We start from the raw sequence: 27,381 nt of genomic DNA, 5'->3' as shown, positions 1-27,381 counted from the left end.
ACACAAAGAGAGTTCACTGGATGGGAAACACTAATTAATGATCCAAGCTTGTGGGATCCCATATGGCTCTACCCTCCCTACTATGGATTTAATTCTTCAGTCAGGCTGAGACTAGGGTCAAAGGAGACCTGCTGGTTACACTGGCAAATGTGACAATGTTGAAGGGTTAGGAAACATTCAAAGGAAAGAATCTAGAATATCTTGGAAAAGGAAATAATACACATGCCTAACAAAAATAAATTTGAAAGGAATGGCATACTGTTCTTGCCAGAGCCATAGAAACAACAGTAAAAGGATGACTGGGGGCATGGCCTCCAGACCACTGTGTCAGTGCTAGAATAAGTCCAGACGCAGCCACAAAAGATCTGACCACCCCTGCTCTGAGATGACCCAACAGAAGAAGACCCGACTGAACTCTCAGTCTTTAAAGAAGAATGAAAACTTCCACTTGCATTATAGTGGGGGTCTTTGGAATGGTGAAGAAGTTGAGATTCTATATTCTGAAGAGCATTTGAAGAAATCAGGGATTTTTACCAAGAGGTTGAGAGAATTACCATGAGCCCAAGGGCTATTTTAAAAGATCCTAAGGACCACCAGTCAGCACCGAGATTGGTCCATTTTCCAGATATCAAATCATGCTCCATCTTACAAAATGGATGTATTCTTACAAAAGTGTGTGTGATGGTTGCTGTTGTCAGCTTGATAGGATCTAAAGTCACTTGGGAAATGGATGTCTGGGCATGTATCTGGGGGATTGTCTTGATCACCTCAATTGTGTTAACTGATATAGTAAAACCCATTTCAATTGTGGATGAAACCATTCCCTGGACTGAGATCCTAGAAGGCATAAAGTGGAGAAAGTGAGCCAAGCAGAGTGCGTTGTTGCACGAATCCTAAATGGTCTTATAATAAAGACCTGGAGCTAGATATCAGGGTGACAGGTGAGATCAGAGAAGCAGAGCAAGCCACAGACACCACCTCTTACCTCACCAACTTCTCAGCCAGGAAGAAGCCTGAGTTCCTGTCTCCTCCTTCCTTATATTCCTTTCTCTGCCCAGCCATAATCACTTCCTGTCTCAATCTTCCTAGTGCTGGGATTAAAGGTGCATGATCCCAAGTGCTGGAATTAAAGATGTGTACCACCACTGCCTAGCTCTGTTTCTCTTGTAGCCCAGCATGGCCTTGAACTCACAGAGATCTAGATAGATCTCTGCCTCTGCCTCTCAAGTACTAAGATTAAAGGTATGTGCCACCACTGCCTGGCATCTATGGCTAACTCTGTGGCTGGCTCTGTCCTCTGATCTTCAGGCAAGCTTTATTTCCCAGATTACAAACAATGTGTCACCACAATGCATCATTACTGTTTCCTGATTCTGGGTGCAATCTCACAACTGCTTTCAACTCATGCTGCCTGGATTCCCCACCAAGACAGAATATACTTTGAACTGCGAGGTCAAACAAAACCTTCTGCCCTTAAGTTGCCTTTGACAGAGTATTTTATCACAATAACAAGAGAGGAAACTAGGTGTGTAAACCCATGTTATATCATGGGAAAAGATTTCTCTACAACTGAAAGGAGTTATCACTACAGTGAAGGACGTGGTGAATCTTTGGGTCATCAAATAATAATCATCTAAATAACATTTTATAAATTTAATTTGGGCTTACTATGTTTTGGGGAAGATGGAAATAAGGATAATACCAGCTAGCAAAATAGAAATGGGTCAAAAAGTAGATCAAGCTAAGGGGGTCTTATCACCAGAGGTTGAAGGGAAAAGCCAGAACAAATGTAGATGAATGAAATTCAACTAGAAGAAACCCTCAAATAGAAAGTTCAAGTACAGGTGCCTGTTGGAGTGAGTAAACAAGGCCTTCCATGCTTTCTCCATCCAGCTCATGTCTCCTGCCTCAAGTAACAGCAGTGGTTCTCTGTCGCCTTCCTCTTCCTCTGATTGCCTGGTGGGCCGGGGAGGGCCTGGACGGAGCCACGTGGCAGCTCTAAGGAGCCGTTTTGAGTTAGAATATGCTCTAAATGCGAGGTCCTATGCTGCTTGGTCCCAAAGGTAAGTGACATTGTCATCAAGGGTCTTACTGGGAATCCAGATTTCAATTCCTGATCAAGAAAGTCACCCAGATGATGGCTGTCCAGAGGAGCCTGAACGGCCCTCTGCAAATCATTGAAGGGCAGTTTTGATTTCATTTTCCTTACATGATGAAAACAAACTTAAATTTTAATCCTTCTTTAGTTTAGGTTCTTCTGTAAGGTATCTGTAGATGTAACCGTCTTGTTAAATAAGAAACACAGAGCCAATTGCAGAGTTAGAAGCCAAGAAGTCAGAGCAATCAATAGCTGAGAGCTGAAAACCTTACCCTTCACTGCTGCTCTGTCTTTCCTCTCTGCAAAAGACCTACTTTCTGTGTCCTGTCTTTTATATAGACTTTCTCTTCTGCCTTCTCATTGGTTGTAAACCCAGCCACATGACCTCCTTGTCACTGCCTGTCTGTACAGACCTCCAGGTCTTCCATGGTTGGTATTGAGATTAAAGGCATGTGTCGCCATGCTGGCTGTATCCTTGAACACATAGAGATCTACCTAGCTCTGCCTCCCAAGCATGCACCACCACCACCCAGCTTCTGATATGGCTTGCTCTGACCCCAAGGCAACTTTTTTAACATTCAAATAAAATCACATTTCAGTACAAATAAAATATCACCACAGGTATCAGTAATAGCAGTGAGCTCTAGCATCAAGAAACATGTCTGTTATAAAGTGGTGACATATTCTAAATTACTGGAATTCAAGAAAGGACTCCTATGTATGAACCTGGAAACAGTCTTGGTTGTGGAGCATCAGATATCCAGAGTCACACAAATCTTCACGGTTTTGCACTCCTGGGATCTACCCCCACAAAACTGGAAACAGATGTTCAAACAAACCTTGAACACAAATGTTTATAACCACCTTTTCACAGTAACTAAAGAGTGGAAACAACTCAAGTGTTCACCAAAGAATGGAGAGACAATCTGTTGGGAGGCACCATGCAGTATAGCATTATCCAGCCATTAAAAGAAATAAATATGGATAAACTTTGAAAACATATCTACAGAGTCCCTGTTTTATATGACCTCCCTAATATGAGGATCCAAATAGAATAGGTTTGTGAATAACTCAGGCACACACACACACATTTGAATACTGAATGGCTTCAATAGCTGGGTTCCTTACAGACATGCAGGTGGGAAATCTGATAGCAGAGAGCCAGCATGATTGGGTTCTGGTCCTCTGTAAAGAACATCACTTCTGACTCTAGGCTCCACCCCAGATCTGGTTCATCTTAATTACCTCCTCAGAGACCCTATTTTCAGAGCAGCCACTTGAGATATTGGAACTTCCACATATAAATTTGAGGAAAGAAATTATCTATTATATATCAACAAGTAAATCTATGAAAAAAAGAAAAAATAGATTGATGTTGGCAAGAACTGGCAGGAGAGAGAAGTCTGAGGGACTTCTTAATGGGTGCGAGTTCTGGTTAGACAATGAAATTTGAGAGTTACAGGTACCCTTTATAAAAACAGTATTAGCCGGGCGGTGGTGGCACATGCCTATAATCCCAGCACTTGGGAGGCAGAGCCAGGTGAATCTCTGTGAGTTCGAGGCCAGCCTGGGCTACAGAGAGAGATCCAGGAAAGGCCCAAAGCTACACAGAGAAACCCTGTCTCAAAAAACAAAATAGATAGATAGATAGATAGATAGATAGATAGATAGATAGATAGATGATAGATAGATAGATAGATAGATAAAACAAATAAACAGTATTCATGTAGTAAATACCACTGAAATTCTCGTTTTAAAATGGTTAACTTCAGGTTATCTAAACTTCATCAGAGGAAACACACTGAGCAGTACTTTCCTTGGTGACCTTTCCTGTTCGCATGGCTCAGTTCCCTATAGGCCGGTGTTTTGTCTCTGAGCCTCACTGCAGATTCAAGGAGAGCTATGTTAGTCATCTTTTGCTTTAAGATGTCTATCCAACTGTCCATCTCAAAATTCAGGACCGACAGCTAGACCTAGATATTTCTAACTCAGATGCCCATAGGGTGGTTCTGGGTGAACTTGGCAGTGGACTCAGTTATAACCAGATCTGCTCTGTGAGTCTCAGCCTCCTTGGATGCACATTAGAACATACTAACTGTGCCATGCTTTCCTTACAAACAAAAGCAGGAGCTTCACGTGAATGCTTCAAGCCTTTGCTCATGTTTCAGCCTCTGGCATCAGCTAATCACAGAACATAGTCTCAGTGTCAAGGAGACAAGATGCATTTAACCACCATCAGAGAGAACTATAAATTCACAGGCTGAAGGACACAGATCCAGAATGCTGTTACTTACTAGATATGAAAATAATGTTACCTAGAAAAACAGCGTTTACTGCATGGTCACCAGTAAGACGGAATGTGTCTGGCTCTTGGTGAATGGAGCATCTATTATTAGTCTAACTAAGCACATGAGGGAGAATAATGGGTGAAGTCACAGCTCACTCATATGAGCAAGGTTGGCAGGGCCCATGCTCTAAATTAGAACCAAGAAGGCAGAAGTGAACCTGATTGGAAACCCTGGAACCTGGAACTTGCCTCTAGAAATGAATGATCTAAGGACCTCTCTCCTATGGGAGCCAAGAGCTTCTGGACTTGGATCCAGTTACATGTCCACTCACTACAGACTCTTCTACCACTGAGAAAGGTCTCCACAGCTCCGAGGTGGCAAAGGGTTCAGGGTAGCTAGCAAGAGTCTCACACTGCCTACAAACTGTTGATGGTGCCTCTTCAGCTGTGCTTGTATTCCTGGTCTGAAGAAGGAGTTTCAGAAACAGCTATGATGATATGGACAGCTGAATCATGACATCTCTAATTTAAAGAATGTCCTGGAATTAATTATGAGCAGTTTTGATGGGTAACCAGGCGTATCCAATACTGTTTGTTGTTAGATTTCCATCTTGAGTACAGTTTCATAAGAACCCACATTAGATTGGGTTTAGACACATAACCATCTTATAGTTGTGTCTCTGTTTCATATCCCCCATTTGTAGTTTTTTCAAGCAATCTTCTGAGCAGTCAGGCCATGATATTTCTGCAACAGTCTCATGAGAATTGTCCAGTAGAGGCAGAAGTTAGGAGGCTGAGCTGCAGAATCAAGGAGGGCACTACTATAGCAGTGAGTGCTCGGCAGATACATGCAAACCCATTCACAGAATTAAGATCTGTTACTGCAGATGAGTCAGAATTTGTCTCTCAGAGTGTGACACAGAATGGGATGCATAGCAGCACACAGGATGAGGAGACAGGCCAGTAGCCCAGACTGCTTCTTTGAGCAGCTCCCTCACGTGTTCTCCGCAGCTTCTTTACCTCTTTCTTCCCTCTGTGGTGGGTAGGACTCTTGTTTGGCTTTCTTTTTCCCTCCCTGAACATCTTGGTTCCCCATTTGCAGCATCGGTAAACTGAAGGTTAGTTTATTTGTTGTCCCACCCCTAGCAAGCAAAGTGAATTATTTGAGGTCCATGATATAAATATCCTAGTGACGCATTTAATGAAAGTATACAAGGAGTCAAGAGAAGAATCGTGTATTTTCTATGCATTACTACACCCAACTATCTTGCAGTTTGATTGACATAAAGGCATTATGTAACAAATATTTGTATAGCAGATAAAGAATGGAAATGGGATACACTGGCTCAATATATGGTGATTGCTATGAATTTTGAGTGGAATCGGTGAACAGGCACTGAATGTTTCTTCATCATTCCATTTAAATTTCTGCCGTCGTGAAACACCTGTGAAATGCTGGACGCCATTTTAAATACTTTTAATAGCCATGTAATTAAGTTTTCAGAGGCAGACCTTTCAGTTTTTGCAGATGAAGAAACTGGGGAGCATATAAGCAGCTCTCCTGAGTGAATGGAAAGCAAGCAGGAGGCTGAGCTGGATTTCCACAAGGGCCTTCGCTGTGCTTTCTAAATTCCCCTGGCACAGGAGGCAGTGGGTTCCAGAAGCTCGTTATGTTTTGCCAATGCTTGCATTTTCAGGACTTCTCCCAGTTTGTTCTGGAGGTTGATCCAGGAATGGATTCAAGGACTTCCTGCAAGCCTGCTTTTCCAGCTTTTTGTGATGAAGGCAGAGGAAGGAAGGTGGGTAACCAGCCAGCTCTCAAAGGGAAAGAGCCCAAGGAGGCCGGAGTTGGTGGACTCAGGCCAGCAGAGCCCTTGGGTCAGCTGCCTACAGTGATTCTCAACTTTGCTGGTTAGAATCATCTGTGACACTCACAAAGGACCAGCGCCTAGGCCAATTAAAGCCCATCATGGTGACATCTAGGCTTCAGAAAACCCTGAAGATTCTGGGTAGCTCCACACAGCAAAGCAGGTGAAGCTCAAAGAGAGAGGTGTGGTGCTAACCTTTGGGTCTCTGTGGGAAGGAGATATAACTGCTGGCACAAATGGGTGAGGACACTTTGCCAACACCACATTGGACCAAGATGATTAAGTCCTTGTGCCATGTAAGTCTCAGACCTGGGCTTCCTACCTAACCCAATTACACAGGGAACTATAATATATTTTGTGTGTGTCACTGTGGTTCTGGAATATGTGTACAACTTGGTGTGTGGTCCCCACTAATGTATAGACCTGGGCCTCTCAACAATGTATTTAATCAGTGTATTTACACACACTTCTAGTTATGATGCCAATGGCCAAGAGATTAGAATTTGGTAACTCTTGGTTTCGTGTAGGTTTCCACTGTTTGCATGCATGCTTGTTTCTAGTTGTTATCACCTTTTCCTGAGTAAAAAAAAAAAAAAAAAAAAAAAAAAATTCAAGGTGGGAAGTCATTTCAGGTATTTTTCCTTAGTGAAAAATAGGAAATCACTAATTCTAATGGAAATCACTATTTCTGACCAAAATCACAGATCGACTAAAATCTGAGATTAAGGAAGCCGTTCTTGAAGTTCTGCCTCTTTTAAAATATTTTGTGTCCAGATATTTTTAGAAACCCGACATGTGGCACTTGCTCCTCCACAGGGTCTGAAATCTCCCACATTGTGCATGGATTACATCATGTTAAATTTAGAAATGACAAAGTGATGAACAACCTCTCAGATGCGAAAACCAATTAGTGTTTGTGTGGGGCTGAGCTCCGAGAATAGTACTGCGACACAGTTAGCTGTCTAGGGGAGACACTGGGACCCAGAATCCAAAGCTCTAAAGCAGACACCCTTGGGATTAATCTCTCACACTACAAAAGAGCCCATCCAAGGACTCCTCTGAATAGCTTTCCTAGTATGCTGAGACAATATTTCAACTTATACAATGTGAACATAATGTATAAAAGTCTCTTCACACATAATTTTCTTAGCGTGCTGGAATTGTGCAGTATAATAGCTCTATGAAATAAACACATGCGTCAGGTCTTCCACTCGGTAATATCTCTCTCTCTCTCTCTCTCTCTCTCTCTCTCTCTCTCTCTCTCTCTCTCTCCCTCAATTATCCCCTTGCCTTCTAATCATTTCTTCACCCCAACCGTTTTCCTTGTCAACTCTCAGTTAATTTCAGCTTCCTCCCCAAGGTAGTTTTAAATGGCCCTATATCTTCCTTGTCTCTGCACCATGTATGACATTTACATAGTTCCTGGTTCCAGTCCCCCCCCCACCCCCCTCTGTTTCACACACAGTGTTGGGTGGGAGCATCTCAGTCCATACTTCCAGCCTTGACCTCTCGCAGCAGCATTTTGACGTCTTCAGCTTCTCTCCTGCTCTACCTTCCATGTCCCTCTCACCACATGCACTAGCCCTGCTTCCTGGAGCAGAGCTCTGAAACTGCGGGTGATTCTCCCTGGCCTCCAACAGACGCTAATGTCATTAACTAACTTGTTTTCATCCTGTATCCCAGTGGTTCCAAACTGAGTGGTCTCATTCTCCTCTTCTCATTAACACCCTAGTTTGCAGAAATTGTATGAAGCATTTACTATAGTCTTAATGACTAAAGGTACCACGGGCTAGGGCCAAATTGTTGGAATTTCAACTTCAAAATGACCCTTCAGCCGGGCAGTGATGGCACACGCCTTTTATTCCCAGCACTCAGGAGGCAGAGCCAGGCAGATCTCTGTGAGTTCGAGGCCAGCCTGGTCTACAGAGCAAGATACTGGACAGGCACCAAAACTACACAGAGAAACCCTGTCTTAAAAAAAAAAAAAAATGACCCTTCATAAAATTTCCTGGAAAAACACACTATCAACATCCTATAATAGACCCTACATTCCATAGATATACCATGCTTAATCTGTCAGCCAGTCCCTCAGACTAATTGATTTTTAACCTTGCCCACTTCTCATTCTTGTCAAAACATGAGTAAACCACTCATACCTATTTCAGTAATCTTAGTCAGTGTAACTTGAAGACATCTTCCCTGAGGCCATCCCTGCCTTAGCTGGTGTGGCACAGATAACCACATTCTGCCACTTTGTGCCATGGTTTGCACTTATATTATTTAACTATATGTCTTATTCCCCACTAGTTCATGAATACTTTGAGATCACAAAATTTATTTTCTTCTATTTTTATTCAGATGTCTACAATATCTCATTTACAATTTAACTCTGTGGGGAAAATATTAAACATTTTTATTTGTAATAAATTAGAAGTATTCTGAATTAGACTTTCAATGCCATGATTATATTTCTTCAACTACTGGGTGAGTAAAGCATTTAGGATGTTTTGCCTCTACATTTATGTCAAGTTCAAGTCTGTTTTTGCCTGAAACATAAGCACTAGGTGTTCCAGCATTTTTCTACTCTGCCCCCTTTGTCTTAGTTATTCTGGTCCTGAGATAAAATACCGTGACAAAATTGAAATAGTTGATATTGTCTTCCAGTTTCAGAGGAACACAGTCTAATGTGTGGGGGGGGGGGGGCAGGGAGAGCAGGCAGAAAAGGTGTGACTAGCTTTCACATCCCACCCATACTCAGAACACACAGAGTGAACAGGCAGTGAGGCCAGACTGTAAAGCCCCAAGACCTCCCCCTAGTGACTCATTTTCTCCGGCAAGGCTCTACCTCCTGAAGGTTCCACAATCTTCAAACAGCACCACCATCTGTGGACCACATGTTCAAATATGTGAGCCTATGGGGAGGGGCATTTCACATTCAATCAACAATACCCTCCTAGTAAGACAATAATTGCCACCTACCTCAGGTGATGTGAGAGAGAAACTGCCGTGTTTATACCATGGGACTTTTTAAAATAACAAATCGCCTTGCACTGAAATGGCTAAGAAAAGTTTTGTTGAGGAGACAGGAAAAAGAGTCTGGAAGCATGAGAGAACGGCTGATTATACATTGGCCACTCTCTTCCACACCCCCTCTTTTCGGGTAAGAACAGACATCCCTTTCCCCAGATGACCCATGGCAGCTTCTTTCCTTGCATTAGGGGCCTTCATTTACATAGGTCTAGCTGAAGTGGCTTCTGTTCCTTTGAAATACTTTCCTATCCATGTGTCAAAGCCGATGGCCTTAATAACTCAGAGCCAGTGCGTTATTAGGAGTCCTTCTGCCTGTTGAGACCTGTTCCTCCTTTGTTACCTCTTTGCTTCTAGCTGTCACAATTCCAAATGAACTTTATCAACAGTTTGCATGTTTCCACCACAGAAAAGCGTTTGAGTACGGTGGGTGAACTCACAGACTGGCATGGACAGATCTGGCAGCCTTCCTGTGGTGAGCCTCCTTTACCATCCAAATAGTACATTTTTGCATTTATTTAGATGAACTTTAATATAATCCATGGAGTATATCATGATCTCTATTTTTACTTCCCTCATAGAAGACAAAAATCCATAAATTGATTATGATTATGAATCATTCCATCTAGTTTTATATAAATATAATATTGATTATGTGTTTGCACATAGGGCAGTGTGGGAGGTTTGCACACATGAGTGCTATTGCCTGTGGTAGCCACAAGAGGCCATCTGACTGCCTTGGAGATGAAGTTACTGGCTGTGAGTTGCCTGATGTAGTTGTTGGGAACTGAACCTGGGTCCTCTTGAAGAGCAGTGTGTACCCTGACCCGCTGAGCCATCTCTCTGCCACCTTACCTTCACATCATCATATTTATTTTCCAGTGTTTCTGTCTCACTGTAACTTTTGGAATGCCACAAATTTGGATACTGTTCTGTGAATCTGTGATTTCTTTAAACTTAGCCAGTTTTACTTTTTACTATTCATAGCTCTGACCTGTCACATCTGTCTTCGGGTCTTGTCTTCCTTCCTTGGATGCATCTTAAACTTTGCTTTAGTGTAACAGAAGTGGATGTATTTATCCAGACATGGGACAATTCCTTTCCTTCTCTCTTTAGAGACAGATATTCTGTGGATGCAGGATTTGGGGAGTTGGCAGGTTCCTCTTACTATTAACATTTTACCTCCTATTAATCATGTTATCTGTCTTTTGTTTCTAATTCGTCTCTCCTAACCAACCTTGAAGCTTTTCCTCATCTTTGGTATCTCTCTCTCATAATGCTGTGATGGTTTAGTGTTATTTCTCTTGCTTGTATTTGCTAGGTTCCAGATGCTCAGTCTCCATTGCTTTCAGAAATTCTAGATGATTCTCAGTTACCAGATAACATTGCTTTACCTTATCTTTATGCTCTTTAAAAACCTTCATTAGATGTATATCATCAAGTGTATTTAAAATACACTAATTAGAACACATATATGCAAATAGAGTATGATATATACACAGAGACCTATGTGTCAGAAAGATGTGCAAGTACAAAGGTCTAAGATCTTTGTGAGTAAATCAAGTGTGCCTGTGTGTCTTTGTGGGAGGGTGTAACTTCCATTCCTTATCTCTCTGCTATACCATAGATAATTTTTTTTAACCGTTAAATCTTACTAATTCTCTGAATAGCTCTGTCTGTCTTTCTATTTGCAACTCAATTGCTTTCTGACTTCTTTCTATTGTATTTGGTGTTGTTTAAAATTTTGTCAGGCATTTTTGAAAGGCATTTTCCCTTCTATATAAATTTACTCATTTTCCCTTAAAAATGTGTATTTTATGCTCTCTACCCAGACTTTCCATCTTCAGTCTTTATGTTCTAGCTGCATTGCTGTTTCTGTGGTTCCTTGGCCTTCCTGCCTGCCCTGTCTCTCCTGCCTTGGACTTCTTAGTTCTGTTGTAGGTGGTAAAGCTTATAGCTTTTTTCTCTCTTCCTCTTCTTGCTTCTCGTGGGACACCTCACAGATGAGCTGGTTTACTCTTTTGTCTTCTTGGGACACTAGCACCCAGGGTCATTGCTCATGAGCCTGAGCTAATGTTTCTGTTCGTGTAATGATGGTGCCTTGGGCTGTATTTGTTTTTCCTTTTCATGCTACCTGGAGCCCAGGGCAAAACAGAGCACTCAGATTTTGAATCTCTTGTGTACAGTGGATTTTATGTTTCCTAATTTTCTGAACCTTAGTTTCCTCCTGAGGATTCTAGAGATTTTATTTATTTATTTATTTATTTATTTATTTATTTATTTATTTATTTGTGTGTGTGTGTGTGTGTGTGTGTGTGTGTGTGTGTATCATTTTGAGTGGATAACATGGATGTGCAGGTTCCCAAAGAAATCAAAAAGGGGCATTGGAGCCCTGGAGATGGAGTTACAGTTGGTTGCAAACTGCCCAACCTGGGTGCTGAGAACTTAGCTCAGGTCCTCTGGAAGAGTAGTATTTCTGAGCCATCTTTCTAGCTTCAGAACTGTAGCATTATAAAGGTGTTTATCATCTGACCTCCTACCTTGCTTGGGTCAGTGTTGTGTCTGCCACACAAAGCCCACAAAAATTCTGCTTTGAGGCCAGTAAGAATCGATATGAGAACTTCAGGTAAAGGAAGTGAACCATCTGCTTTTCTGTCCACATCTGCCTAGATTGTAAGCATTTTGTATTCATAAACAGCTCTCTTTTTGTTGCTGAGCTGAATTCTTAGGATAGTGTACAGCACAAGGTAAGTACTAAATACCTACTGTGGAATGGGTGAGCACAGCTGCCTCCCATAAAGATAATGGCATCTAATCACAATCTTGTGAAGTATTGCTGATAGTTGCCATTCTACAAGGAAAACAAATTGAGACTCACACAGTTTTAAATAATGGATATGAAGCTATTAACAGCAGATAAAAATAAGTTAATGTTGGAACATGGGCCTGTCTCAAAGACTAAAGTTGGCCAACAGGCTCAAACTACTTTTAAGAAGCAAAAGAGCTGGGTGGTGGTGCACACCCATAATCCCAGCACTCGGGAGGCAGAGGCAGGTGGATCTCTGTGAGTTCGAGGCCAGCCTGGTCTAGAGAGCTAGTCCAGTACTGGCTCCAAAGCTACAGAGAAACCCTGTCTCGAAAAACACAAAACAAAAACCAAAAACAACAACAACATAAAAGCAAAAGAGCCAAGCATAGGATCCATGAGAACCTACAAGAAGCTGTCCGAAGTGCTGAACAGACTCCCACAGAAGAGTCTGCCAGATGCAAAGTAACATTGGGCACTTGGGCACTGAGTCTACACTTCTTTTGCTGACAGAGAAATTCCCTCCTGTAGTTAGAGTTTTCCTGCCTGGCCCAGTCAGGACAAATCTCTCTTACCCGCCAGTCCCACAGTTGCTCAGACCTAACCAAGAAAGCACACAGAAACTTACATTGTTTGCTGGTTTGAGCTACTCCCTCCTCACTGACTAATTCTGACACTGGTCACCTTGCTTCATTTTACCTCCTAGGGACAGATTGTAATCTGCTGCCTGTAGACTCAACTGGAGCAAAAAGCCACACTCTCAACCTTGCTTTCCAGCATGCCAGGACTAACCCTGACACTCCATCATCCTCAATCATCTCTCTCCAAATCAGCCAGCCTCCCTGGACACTTGGAAAAGCAGCAAGCTCTAATCAGGACATATAACAAGAAGTACAAATTCTAAGAATTTGACGACCAGAAGGGCACATGTGGGCTAGTTTAGAAGATAACTGTACTGTAATGTAATTTCTTGGTTGAATTGAGGTTTTGTCACAGTAGGCTTCTTCTCACATTCACTAGAATGTTCTCTATTATAGCAACCACTCTACAACACTCACATTCTCTGGACTAAAAACAATGACAATCTTTCGGCTGACTCTTAATGCAAGAAAAAAAACTGACTTTCTGGTAATGAGCTTCAAAAGTTTTTCCCTCTTGGGAATGAAGGCACTGTCCTTTGTCATTCATAGACACAATGGGGGTTCAAGACGCAAAACTGATGTTACATATGAATCACATCGAGATTTACAAATCTGAGAAAACAAGAAGATCGTGTCATTGACTTTCCAAATGGTCATTAGCTTACTGCAAGATGGCTGATTGAAAGTACAGCTAATGAACTTTTCCATGGAAGCGCAATGCTTATTTAAGCGTCTCATTACTGCCTTCACAGTCCTGCAGCCAGGCTCGCTGTGCCAAGAGGAGGAACTATCTGATATGTGCCTCTGTGGAGCTGCTGCTCCACTGCTGTATAATGAGGGGAGTAAGATGTTACTCGCCTAAATCCATGGGTTAAGGCAATTTTTCCTGGATAGTTGTCAGCTCTGGAGTATATGATTTTTGTGACACTCACTTGCTCAAGGTGAGTCACTCAGCTCATTAAGGATCTGAAGTGAAAAAATACAAATGTCACAGAGAAGTCAGAATCTAAGCAGGTACCAGCATGTCTATCAGCTGCCCCTTTTATCTTTTTCTTTTTAAATTCAAATATTTTTTAGTTGTCCGTGAATTTTCCTAATTAACAGAAGCAGAAAAGCTTCTGGTTTCATGGAGTACGGGGCTAAGAAGGAAACCTGTAGCCATGCATGCTGTGTGTAGGTCTGAATGCCTCCTTGCCATGAGATTGATATCAAATAAAGTACAAGGGAGGCAAGAGCTGGTCAGTAACATGAGTATATGGTTTTGTATCCTCAAAACCCACATAAAAGCCAGGAGCCAAATGCGTATCTGTAGTCCCTGTGCTCTTCAGGAGCGACAGCAGTGAGGACAGGAGAGTCTTCCCAAGTGTGCAGTTAAGCCACTACTGTGTGCAGCTGGTAACTGCACAGAGCAAAGAACACTGTCTCGAACTAAGTATAAATGAGGACTCAAATTCAAGGTTGTCCTCTGACCTCCACATATGGACAGTGGCACTTCCACACACAAAGACACACACACACACAGAAAGGCACAAACACAAAAGGACACACCTGTGCATTAACACAAGCGCAAAACAAAAATTAAGGAGAGTAGATGTTAAAAGTATTTCCATGAAGGTTCAAAAACCTAGAAGTTCATTTGTATTGTAAAAGCCACTTAATTTTTTTTTTTTTTTTTTTTTTTTTTTTGGTTTTTCGAGAAAGGGTTTCTCTGTGTAGTTTTGGTGCCTGTCCTAGATCTTGCTCTGTAGACAAGGTTGGCTTTGAACTCACAGAGATCTGCCTGTCTCTGCCTCCAGAGTGCTGGGATTAAAGGCATGCGCCACCACTGCCTGGCACCACTTAATATTTTCATAAATACTCTTCATTCAGCGCAGTCCTGGGTGTCATGTCTGCAAAGTGCCTCAGTGACATTTGCCAACAATTCCCAGATTCAGAAGTGAAATAAAGACCCCAAAGAGCCAACTACTGCCCTAGGCCCTCTGTGCTTCTGCTCTGCCACAGTGAGACAGGGCTCCGGCCTGTCTCCCACTGCTGGTGAGAACGCAAACAGCCCTGCTAGTCTCCTTTCTGGGTTGGCTTGCTCACTAGTGCCATCTGGTCATCAGTGGGTGCACTGCAGAGCATGCAGCCTAGAGAGATTAGAGAATCCCCACCTAAAAAATGGCATACAGCTCAAAGTTAAGAAGCGTATGAAAAATGTCAATCCTGTCCCTGACTTTTAAAAACCACCCTTAGATTGAAACAACCTTTCTCTGTGAAAAATGTCAAAGAAAGAATATCAAACAAAATATTCTGTTCAGAAGAAGTGCTGGGAGAATGGGAAATTAATAAAAGTGAGGATGGGAGAAAACCCCAGTGTGTGTAAAATTGGTACCTCTTAAAAAGAAAGCTGTAAGGACCAGGATTTATTGCCACACATAAAAGATTTGCATGAAAAGAGTGAGAAAGTGACACATTTAGGTTACAACAGCTCTCTTGAGAGAGAGCAGCGATGCCTCCTCAGCTGGGCTGCTCTGCCACTCATTCCCACTCTTTCCTGTCCCACAGCAAGCTTGTTAGCAGCCCTAAAGGGCCTCCTTGGTAACCTGAAGGGCCTGTTCCTCGTGATGCATTTTGTAATACTAATTAACTAATTCCCAGCCACATGAAGGGAACCTGTGAAGATTCGCCAGAGGCGAACTGCTAAGTAAACAGTGACAGACTTCTCCGTTTTCAATTAGATGGAGTGACATATTGTGACAGCAACAAGTGGACTGACTTTCTAATGACAAGAAGGAGAGAGGGTTTCATTCCATAAAAGAAGAGAAACCCCGGCTACAGGTCTACCCTTGTGCACATCAAAGCAAGATTCTGCCTTGGTTCTGTTTTGTGTGCCACTGACGTAAGATTTAATCCAAAATGCCTCTTTTTGAGACTGCTTCTGTTCTTCTGAAATGTCTGACAGGGCACAACACAGGGACCAAAGAGAACAGCCAGCCTAATTAAACCCATACAGGTGGCACTGTGCTCTGTGCCTCAGCCCTGACTCTAGCCGCCCCGCCCAGCACCACCGGTCTCCACTGTTTGTGTTGCAGATCCCTTGCTCACATGGCAACTGTTGCTATGTTTGCAGTAATAAGTGGGTGATGCTAGTGTCTCGGTAATGACTATGATACAAGAGCCATGATTTCCAAATGGATTTTTGAAGTCGCTCACACAATGGCACAGCACAGAGTGACAGCTTTGATTTTCCATAGGTTCTCTTTCTTTTCACCTTTAGTGTCTTCTGTATGGACTGAATCTAACCCCTGTAGAATAGCAACAGTGACAGTTTCCTTCCTTTTGCTTGCTTCTATTTAAAAGAGATGTTTATTTTAAAGGGGTGTTGTTTCTTATTTCTTTAGAATCTATACGATCCTGTATTTTTTTTTTTTCTACTTAAGTAACAGTGATTAAAGCTATCAGAAAACATTGTGGGCCCAAGAAGGAAACAGTTCCTATATTAGCCACAGGAGAAAGGATGGCATCCATTGTTAATATCTGTGACATTAGCCGGATGCCTGTATTAACAAGCAGATGTGTGAAGGGTCTCAGTCGCAAATCAGTCTGAAAAATTCATGGGTGGATATTTTCCATGCTGGATGTTCTCTTTCAAAAAACACAGGGAGCAAATGAAATCCGCTTTGTTTCCTGATCATAATCAAGTGTTTCCTTCCCGGTGAGTGTTATAACTGCTCCCTCAGTAGAGCTGGGCATCGCTTCAGCTCTAGGAGAGGTAAGCAGGATAGCTATGTTATGCCCACTGATGGTAATATCAAACTGGCCAAACCATGGAGGAGAAGATATATTGTGTGCTTTGATCACTAACCGTGGTTCAGACATTGTGAATTTTTTGTAGGCTAGTCATAACACTGACAACCACAGCTCTTACACAAGGTAAGAACCATCGATCAGCACTCCACCAATGAGCAGGCCAAAGGCAGAAAGGATGGGAGACCTGCTGGAGGCTTTATAGCTAGTAACAGCAGGGCCACGGTTTGACCCTGGATCCGACTGGCTTTTCAGCCCTTGCTGAGCTGCTGTAGTGAGATCCAGAGGGCTGCGCTCATACTGATTCCTCCATGTGACTGCATCCATAATGGGGCAAGTGAGTACACACTTGGTGCTCACAGTGTGGCCCCCAAGCAGTAGCTACAACATCTGAGGGAATCTGTAGATAGATAGCCTCAGAGACCTAGCTGGTCTCAGTGAGTACCTTAACAAGCATCAGACATGTGCTGTGTGAATGCACATTAAAATTGTAGGTGTGCCACTCCAATCTCTACTGTATTTAGGATGCACCCCAACTTCCTCTCTCCCCATAACTTACTCCCCCAAAGGTTGTTACACTGCCACTTAGTGGTCCCAATCCCCGGTGCCCATGTGGTAGAAAGTGTCTGCCTTCTGAGCAGAGGTTGTTTCTATCTTCATTCACTTAGCACATCTATGTGACATGTGTCTATAATGCCAACTGATACAGTACATGACAGAAAACACCGGAGGGCTATGGAGGAGACTTTTACCTTAATTTCTGTGGGTGAGCCTACTGAAAGCTAGAGCCCAGTACAAAACTGGAAAGGATTTCAGATGCTCAAAGGGCAGCCACCTAAATACACTGGTTTCAAGCAAATGATTCTCTTCTATTGGATTCTAAAATCCCCTTTATTATTCATGGAAAATGAGTCTTATCCAGCTCAACCAACACACGGCAAAATAAATGACAGGAATATGAAACAAATAGAAATGATGTCTGTTGCTGGCTTTCCCTGTCATGCATTACTAGATGGAATGTATGTATGTGGCCAGGGGATAGGAACTGCCAAATGAGTTTTAGGTTTATGAAAAATTCTTGTTGCTTCTACATAAACATGGCTATTTTCCTTTGTAAAGGGTGGCTGGTTCTGAATTTAGGGAAGGTTTAACAGGTTTACATAATTATTAAGGGAAATTAATAAATTGATGCATACATTTATATTTTATAATATGGATAAAACATAATTGAAAGATTATAACACTCCTTTGAGCCCTTTTCCATTACTGGCTAGTAAATTGGGATGACACCTTTCTTTTTAAAAATTGCATGCATTTAGCATGTGTGTATTATACGTGTGGAGTGTGCATTTAGATGTACATACACATGTGTGTATGTGTGTATGTGTCTATATGTATGATTGTGTGAGTATGTCTCTGTATGCATGTTTGTGTGTGAGTGTGTGTGCATGGGTGAGCACCAGAGCATGCATGAAGAAGTCAGAGGATGACTTCTGGTGTAGGATCTCTCCTTCAACCACGTGAGACTGAACTCAGGTTGTCAGGCTTATTATAAATGCCTTTACCCACTGAGACATTTCTGAGACACAAGCCAACACCCTCCATTGTAATTTGTTCAAAACCAGTGATATCCATCTATATACATTTGGTTAAATAAATAAGTAAATAAATAATGAGGCATCTTTACCTTAAGGAAAGATACAATTGTCTAGAACATTGTGTATAATTTAAATATAGCTAGAATTGGAAAGTTAATGGATTTCAATCACTTATCACAATTATATGCTGAGCTCCTTCAAAATACAAAGTATCTATCAGACACCATGGTGTTTGGATGGGATGGTCTTTTGTAACCTCTTGACAATCTACATATATTCTTTTTTTTTCCTTTGAGACAGGGTTTCTCCGTGTAGCTTTGGTGCCTGTCCTGGATCTCACTCTGTAGACCAGGCTGGCCTTGAACTCACAGAGATACTCCTGGTTCTGCCTCCGGAGTGCTGGGATTAAAGGCATGCACCACCACCACCAGGCATATATTCTTATCGTATATCCTCCTGTATTAGCTATATTTTCTTCATTGAAATAATTAGATTATTATTACTTATAGATGAGAAACCCCAAACATACCTGTGGGTTCCCTTATTGCTCTAACCCCTTCATCTACTTGATTTCATTTCTCTCTGTGAGGTTGCTTCACTGATACATCAGCATTCATGTTTGCATCCTTTTAAGTGCCGGCTAAATACTGTTCTTCAGCAGATGTTGGAAACACAGTGGTACATGATACATCATTTCAGCCCTGGAGAGACTCATGGTTTACTGAGGGTGTCAGAAGCAACATGCTGAATCAAGGGTGTGATCCCATGATGGCCTAGGAAGGGCTAGGGAGAATTAACAAGACAGGCAGGAGCACTGGGGTGAAGGCACAGAGATAGCAAGCCACGGGGTGTGACTGGAGAGCTGGAGAGTTGGTACAGTTGGGGCAGAAGCTGTGGGTGGGGATTTAACAAGAGCAGAAGTAGAAATAAGAGGAGACCATGCTGCCTTGCATCCAGGTACAAAGGAAAGGATGAGAGCTTCTTCTTATCCACAGCTTCACTTATGGCCACTAAGATCTCACTCCACCCAGGCAAGGAACAGGTACCCATCTGTATGTGACCAGATATGACAGGCAGTGGTCATCATTGAAATTGCTCTGTGGCATGACTCGCAGCTTTGTGTAACACTGAGTGAATGATCAAGGTTGTCATAAGTTACAGGTGGGTGTGAACGAAGCAATGCAGATGAGATGTAACTAACTCAGGTATGGCTGATAGCCACCTTGGATGCAACATTGTCTCCTGGAATTGAGCAGGCCTGGAATTGGTCTGTCACCTATATTGTACTGATAAAACCACCTGTTAATGAATGTCCCTCTTTAAATATCAAAGAAAGGGAAGTAAAAGGTCCATCCACCATTTTAAAGAAGAAAGGAAATAAATTACCCAGTTTTCAGTCTATCAGTTGCTGATTTCCACAGTGAAAGGTGCACGGTGAATCTAGGATCTGCTGAAATCACTGTCCAGCATCTCAGCCATATGGTGCTTCTGCTCCACGGCATCTCCACCCATACAGTCCCATCTGCCTTCATCCTTTAGTGCCTAGAATAACCCCTGTCAGGTGGCAGCTTCTCATCCCAGGCACACTGAATGTAGAAACTGGCACCTGCTGCTCAGAGGGAAGTCTTCATACAGCTCACCTCACTGGTAAGAGCTTCCTGCCACGTTCTTCATCAAGGTGTGTGCTCCTTGTAGCATGCCTGACTCCCCACTAACATTTCTAACTTGAGGATGGAGTTTAAGTGAGTTCTGGCTTCTCTGCCTCTCCTCCAGGTAAATTGCTTACCACAGGAATCCATGATGCATTTTGCTACTGCACTGATACTCCTCATGCACGACACATGAAGTAATCACAGGTGGCACTTCAACGTTGATGCTAGCTCCTGGACTCTTAACAGATCCTTCATCAAAGAGTTTTGTTGTTTGTAGTTGGAATCTTAAAAGGTCTTATTAATTAACTCAAACCTGAGGCCAGTTATTGGGGTGAATGCTGGAAGATCAGAGAAGCAGAACAAGCCACAGTTTCCTCACCTCGCCAGTTCCTCAGCTGGTCTTGTTTCCTCAGACTGGAAGCTTCTGAGTCCTCATCCAAATGGATCTCATCTGAACTGTGCTGCTCCAAAGCCTAAAAGCTTAACCAACCAAATGCTGAACCAGCCAAATGCTTCTAGTTTCTGGTCTTCACACCTTATATATCTTTCTACTTTCTGCCATCACTCCCTGGGATTAAAGGCATGAGTCACCACGCCTAGCTGTTTCCAATGTGACCTTGAACTCACAGAGATCCTCCTGGTTCTGCCTCCCAGAGTGTTGGGATTAAAGGTGTGTGCTACCATGCCTATCCTCATGTTTAATATTGTGGCTGTCCTGTTCTCTGACTCCAGATAAGTTTATTTCGGGGAACACACAATATTTCGGGTAACACAATACCACCACAGTTGTTGGAATCCACAGACTACTCTGCTCACTCTGTGTGTGCCGGCAAGCTCATCTGACAGGCCTGAGATCGCAGCAGAGGCACACAGGAGGAGTGGGTGGATTGCAAATGTAAAGGTTTCTGGTTTGTCCACTCATCCAACACTTGTTGAGCAGTTACTCTAGGACTCGGAAGAATGCTCTGTGAATAAAGCCCTTGAATCTGGTGAGATAACTATTCTCATCAGAGTGAGTCCCTTCAAAGCAGAGACAGGGCCATTGGCCATTGCCTAAAGTAAAGGATGCTCTTCTCTGTGTTTGTGCAGGGGACCTTTCTAACAATTCTCTACCTGTGTAAAGAGCCATGTTTTCTGTACCCCTCTTACTGTCTCCTGAATCTAAGCAAGGATGCTCTTACCCAGAGCAGTTGTTACCACACACAGGATGGCTCGCTACTTAACTTCCTGTCAGCTGCTTAACTGATGGAGTCATCCTTTTTGTTTCAGAGTCTCGTGTTTAGGTTTTGAAGAGCTAGATTGATGAGTATTACCAGAGGGAAATATTTTTTGAAAAGTAAGCGAAGCTGGTGACATATTACTTCAGAGTTTAGTGAAATTCAGCAAATCTAATTCTATTATCCTGTCAAATGCTCACATAAAGGACACCTGAAAGCATATTTCAAATGCATCTGTGTAAAGACTTCGGAAGCCACAGACACATCTGTAAAAGCTGGGAGAATCTGCCGCTGACAGGCCATTGTTTTACGAAGTGAGTAAATAATCTTCCAGCAACTAATTAAATAAAGTTATCTGGCTGCAGCAATGCCTGCCTGCTCTGCCTGGGAAAGGCTGTCAGGCAGCTAAGGATAACCATGTTTTCTTGGCTTTCTCAAAGGTTTCTGGACGTTTATACAGGCCAATTCACCCAGACACCAAAATCGCAGCTTTCTGCATGAATCATGGAGCAGAGCATAGAAGTGCAGATCTTACAGAGTGTTTACAGCCAGATCATTTAAGTCCTTGTTTATTTTTGCTACTGAGGAAGAGATACCAGCTAATAAATGCATTCTGACCAAAATGCCAGGGGCAAATTATTAAAGCATTTCCCTACCACTCTGCGTTTGTCAGAGGTTCACAAGCAGATACACTGAAAGGACCCTATGGTGCCTTCAAGCAATTGCTGGGTGTGGATGGATCTTGCTGAACTGTGCACACTATTGTGAGGGTGAATTAGAATGTAGGAGGAACATCAGCAGAAAGACTCAATAGAGCTGTTACTCTTCTCTCTGCTGTTCAGAAATGGAAATGCTAAGTAGAACTCAGGAGTAGTGAGTGTTACATATACTCCTAGTAAATATTCTCAGCTACCTGACAGAAACAAGATCGATGTATCATCTATCTGTCTATCTGTCTGTCTGTGTATCTATCTACCTGCATGTATGTGTGCTTCTGTGTCTCTGTCTGTCTGTCTATCTACCTATCTATCTATATGTATGTGTGCTTCTGTGTCTGTGTCTCTATCTGTATGTCTCTATCTGTTTGTCTCTCTGTCTGTCTCTCTATCTCTGTTTCTTTCTCTCAGTCTATCTCTCCACATATATATATACTTTCTCCAGTGGCAAAGAACAAATTCAGGGCCCTGAGCATGCTAAACAAGCACTGTACAGGTGAGTTTCATTTTTATTACTTTTCAAGGTCAGAAAGCAAGTCAGAACAGTTAGGAAATAGACCCTAGATAGTAAACAGGTAAGTTGGGGGTTACCCAGTCTCTCTAAATCCAGAGCTGATGTGTGTAGTTTGGGGGACAGTACAAAAAAATCTGCATGCAACTTGGGTGGGAAATAATAATTAGTAATGATGGGAAGTATGGCTCAATACTTCAAACACTACATTCCTCCACTACCGATGACTCTATATATTAATATGTTCAGTTGTTCCCTGACCAGGGAAGGCAACTTACTTATAGGACTATTTAGGGTCACTGTGTTCTACATAGATGAAATGGCCATATTCAGGGTCAGCATGTTCTACATTGTTGAAGTGGCCTTGTTCAGGGCCACACCCTGTTCTATGTAGATAAAACATCCTTATTCAGGGTCATTGCATTCTACTTAGATAAAGCAGCCATGTTGTCAGTTCTCCAAAACAGAATTGCTAACTTTTAACTCCACAGTAGATGCCATTTCTTCAGAAACCTCTGTCCAAATTCAACAGAGCTGTAGTAGACAATATTGGCTGCATGTGTTCCCATGAGTGGAACAGCAAAGAAATGTTACAGCCGTTCTAAACCAAACAAAAACATCATCAGCTCAGCTCAGCTCAGCTCTGATGGTAGAGATTATTAATAGCCTGCCTTCCTTCTGCCACTTGTTTGGCAGGTGTTACTCATTATCTGTAATGGAAACCGTTTTCTATACTGTGGGTAATTTTTAATGTGTCCTCTATCTGCAGGTGTAATTCCTTTAAAGGAGGTTAATAACATTAATCCCATTTTACAGATGGGAATAAAAGAACTGAATTATCCTATTTTCTCAGGTCAGAGAGTAAGTCAATGTCTCATTAACTTCCATTAGAATTTTCACCCCATCCAATTCACACAGAGATTCTTCCTCAAGATGCTTAATTACTGTCAAGAATTTTCTGGCATTGACTCCTCACTGACACACATCAAGTATCTGAGCCCAAAGATTAGCAAGGCCCAGTATTAGGGGCCCAAGGCCTGCCCAGGAAATGGGAAGTGGGTCTTTGGATCTAACTACAACAATAGGCTCCTGTGTCAGTACATGGGTGGTAAGGAGAGCTAGTAGTGGTGGGCTTTGAGTCAAGCTCCATAAATGTAGGTGCTGTGATCAATCACTCTGCTTGATGTGCTGTGTTCAGTTCTCAGAGGCAATGTGAACCAAGTCTCACTTACCTATCTGGTGAAGAAGCTGAAGTTAGAAAGGGATTCATGTAAGAAATACAGCCAGGTACAGGAAGAGGGTGTGAGACTAGGCCATGAGGCAAGAAGGGTTCTTAGATTCAGTATCTGAGTCTGCAGGTCAAGATCTTTGACAAAGCTTCTAGTTGTCAAAATGAGGAAAAGTTGACTCACCTGAAGGCCTCTTGAAGCACAGATTACTGGGCCCACTGCCCAACTTTCAGACCTAGTGGGGTGATGGAAGTAGAAATTGCATTTACAGCCTACTCACAAGTGATTTTAAAGCTGATAATCCAGGAATTACCTCCTGAGAACCAGTGCCCAAAACAACTCTATGCATTAAGATCTCCGAGGAGCTGAATTAGTTACAGTGCCGGATTTAGAAGATGAGTCTGGCAAAAGTGTGTCCAGGTCCTGAGGGCAGTCAACCTAGTAGGGCCCAGCTGCAGCAAGAAGAACCAGAAGGAGAGTGTACCTTGGGGGAATACTGGGCCAGAGAAGTAGGAATGTATTGATGAATGACCCAAAAGGATCTGCCAAGTGTGACAGTCTGATCTTTGGTGATGGTGGCTGGAAGAATTATTAAGCATTAATATAGACTTTGCAGGATCGCTACATCCCATGTGTTCCCATCCATGCTGTTTCTGCACCTTCTCCCTCCATTCACCAGTTAGTTACAGTTTAGTTTATTGTTTTGTTTTGTTTGTTTGCTTGACTGGTTTTTAGTCATATGTAGCCCAGGCTGTCCTCAAGCTCCTTATAGCCAAGGATTACTCTAAACTTCTGATTCTCTTGCTTACACCTCCAGAATGCTGGGACGGCAGATGTATACCATACCAAGTTCTGAGGAAGGAACTCAGGCTCTCATGCTTGCAAGGCAAACCTTCACCAATTGAGCCATGCCCACAGCTCCCAAGTGCTACCATTCCACAACCCCTTCTCTGCTTGCCTTATTCCTTCTTTTGTCTAGAAAGTAACTGCTAAACCCAGTGTTCTCCAGGCCAAGGGATCAGCAGTATGGACCCAGTTCCGGGCCTCATAGTGTGAGCAGGTCATTTCAGCCAAACATGGTGAGTTTTATTAAAAAAAAAAAACAAAACAAAACAAAACCCAAAAAACAGGGGCCCTGCTGAAGGAATAGACAGCTAGAGAGCGAGTGCATGTCATTAGCTTTTTCTGCTTAAATGTGAAGTGCTCTGATCTCAGAGAATAAGTCAGGATTTCTTTAAAACCCACGATAGTCTATTCATAATGCCATTTCTGCTATGAATAATAACTTCTCCAAAGCCCAGTGATTCTGCATCCAACCATTGTTAATCTTCCAAGCAGGTGGCTGAAATCCTGGTAGAACAAAAAATAAAATAAAATGAGGGACATATGTATATCAATATCCTCCAGTGATCGAAGGCAGGAAATAATTACCATCAGCCTCATTTCCTACTCTTCTCTCTTTACAAAGTTCCCATGCTGAGATTTGCTGGCCAGTGTTTGTTTCTTTTTGTGAAATCTGTCTCAGGCTCTATTGGAAACTTGATATAGCAGGTGAAGCATTCAGGCCCATGATGAATCGGGGCCAGACACAAACCGAGGGCTGAGTACTCAAGGGCTTCAAAGAGAGACAGTCAGGATGGTTCTGCACTTGGATCTGCTGCCTTCGCTTTCTGGAGCCAGAATCCAAAGGCGGCAGCTGCTGCAAGGCTGCATAAATAAAGGAAGCAAGGGCCTTGCGTTCCTATGGGAACGTGCCATATCTCCGATTACCAGGTCCCCAGATACCACTTCCTTTCAGATCTGGGTCTCACATTAAGAGACAGTGAGAGGCACACTTCCTGAGAGGTGGCTGGGGGATATTGTAGTAAGAGATTCATGACTTCCCCTCCACAGTGTACAAATGCATCCTGAGGGCTTTTTGTCTTAATGAATTGCATGACAGAATCTGTCTTTTCCCACATGGTCCAATGCAAGAAGTACTTATCTCAGTGGCTGAACTGTGTGTGCCTAAGTGTAATCACTAAGGAAGAAATCCAAGTACAGCACTGTCCATGTCCTTCTGGGGTAATGATGACTCAAGTCTGGACTAAAGTTGGTGACTGCCACAGATTCAAGCCAATGGTCACTTTGCCTAACTCCCTGGCTTTTGGGAGAGAGTTTAAGACCAGATTCAGATGTGTAAAATACAAGCATATCTCTGCAAAGATTCCAGAAGCCTGTGTCCAGAAGCTCTGATGTCTGCCTTCCAGACTGAAAACTGAAGACCCAGATGATTAAGAACCCCAGTCCTCCCCACAACCCACCACAAGGCATCCTGTAGCCTAACAGCCAATGAACAGTGAATGGAAACACACTGAAGTATCCTTCTTGTCTCATATTGTTACCAGCCAGGTGACTTCGGGCACATGGCTTGATTTTCATCACTACATCCTTATGGGGGAAAAAATAATCATGAATACAACACCACACTCCACTTCTGCTTGGAAAACTAAGAAATACCATGTGAAAATCAATATTATGATTCTAAAATGCCTCGCAGGCATGATCCTACTTGAAATGTTCATGAATCCTGTGGATGTACAAAGGTGTGGAGTTCTACATGTGATTTCTGTGGTTTTCTACATTCCCTAGACCATGTATCTAAACAGCACAATCCCACAAGCCACAGCTCATTACAAAGGCCTGAACAAGGTGTGCCTGCTGCATTTAACCAATAAGTGTGAATGAATGCCTGTCACTAAGCAGCCTTGTTGTGGCCAGTCACACACCATGGTCAGCCACACACAACTGTGTATTTTTTGCTTCCTAAACCTCTAGTGATGTTCTATACATGAGAAGCCTTTAAAATACATTTACTGTGTAAATACATAGAGTACTTTGAGACTGACTGATCCCAGCCTGCTTGTGCTACCTCAGACAACCCAAAGACAGCAAGCCTCTGCAGATCTGCTAGAGCAAAGGGGCCCTGGCTCTTTCATTGACCACTAGAAGGCCTTCTGGTCCTCACACCAAGGACTCCACCTTGCCTTGAGGTCTGACTGGCTTTGCTGGGTTTGGGCCAACGTGGTACTTTCTATCAGACCTTATGTTGTTTGACTGAAAATGGCCCCGTGAGCCCATAGGAAGTGGCACTATTAGGAAGTGTGACTTTGCTAAAATAGGTGTGGCTTTGTTCAAGGAAATGTGTTACTGGGGACAGGCTTTGAGGTCTCAGAAGCTCAAACCAGGCCTAGTAGCTCACAGATCTCTTCCTGCTGCCTGCTAATCCAGATGTAGAACTCTCAGCTCCTTCTCCAGCACCCTGTCTGCCTGCATGCTGCCATGCTTCCCACCTTGATGATAATGGACTAACTGTCTAAAATGTAAGCCAGCCCCAATGAAATGTGTCCCTTTGTAAGAGTTTCCATAGTCATGGTGTCTTTTCATAGCAATAGAAACCCTAACTAAGACAGACCTCCACACAATCTTTTCTTTTTCAAAAATAATGCAAAAAAAAAAAATCTATTAGCTAACAACCACAAAATATCCTTTGGGATGAAGCTCATAAAAGACCTTCCATTTTCCTTAGTTGTGAGCCTCTGACTATTCCTTCATTTATTCATTTATTTGACAAAAAATAATTTTTCAAGGGATTATAATTCTAGACTGCACATGTAACATCAAATATATCAATGATTGAGTCCCCCACAAAGACTTAATTCTAGTGTGGAATGAAGTGACACAATCCTTTAATAAATTACATGGCCCTAGAAGCAGCTACATTGGTAGATTGAGTACTTACCATGCACAATGCCCTGGGTTTGATTCCTAGCACCAGGATCCCCAGCCTGGCATGTATGACCATAAACTAGGTGTGATGGTGCAAGGTTGTAATCCCAACACTAGGAAGTAGAGTCAAGAGGATCAGGAATTTAGACCATCCTCATCTACATAAGGAGTTAG

General features: G+C 42.6%; 1 protein-coding gene across 1 annotated transcript in view; it reads left to right on the top strand.

Annotated features, from left to right (window-relative positions):
- The window catches only part of LOC118585633 (serine/threonine-protein kinase TNNI3K), a 269,798-nt gene that overhangs the window by 221,951 nt on the left and 20,466 nt on the right, over positions 1 to 27,381 (top strand). Inside the window, exon 23 of the mRNA XM_036190397.1 lies at positions 1,894 to 2,063. Coding sequence (XP_036046290.1) covers positions 1,894 to 2,063 — 170 coding nt within the window. The remainder of the gene's footprint in view (positions 1 to 1,893; positions 2,064 to 27,381) is intronic.

The sequence above is a fragment of the Onychomys torridus genome, chromosome 6 (assembly GCF_903995425.1).
Source record: "Onychomys torridus chromosome 6, mOncTor1.1, whole genome shotgun sequence".
NCBI lineage: Eukaryota > Metazoa > Chordata > Mammalia > Rodentia > Cricetidae > Onychomys > Onychomys torridus.
Note: the sequence above shows the minus strand (reverse complement) of the source record. Positions and strands in the feature narration are given on the sequence as shown.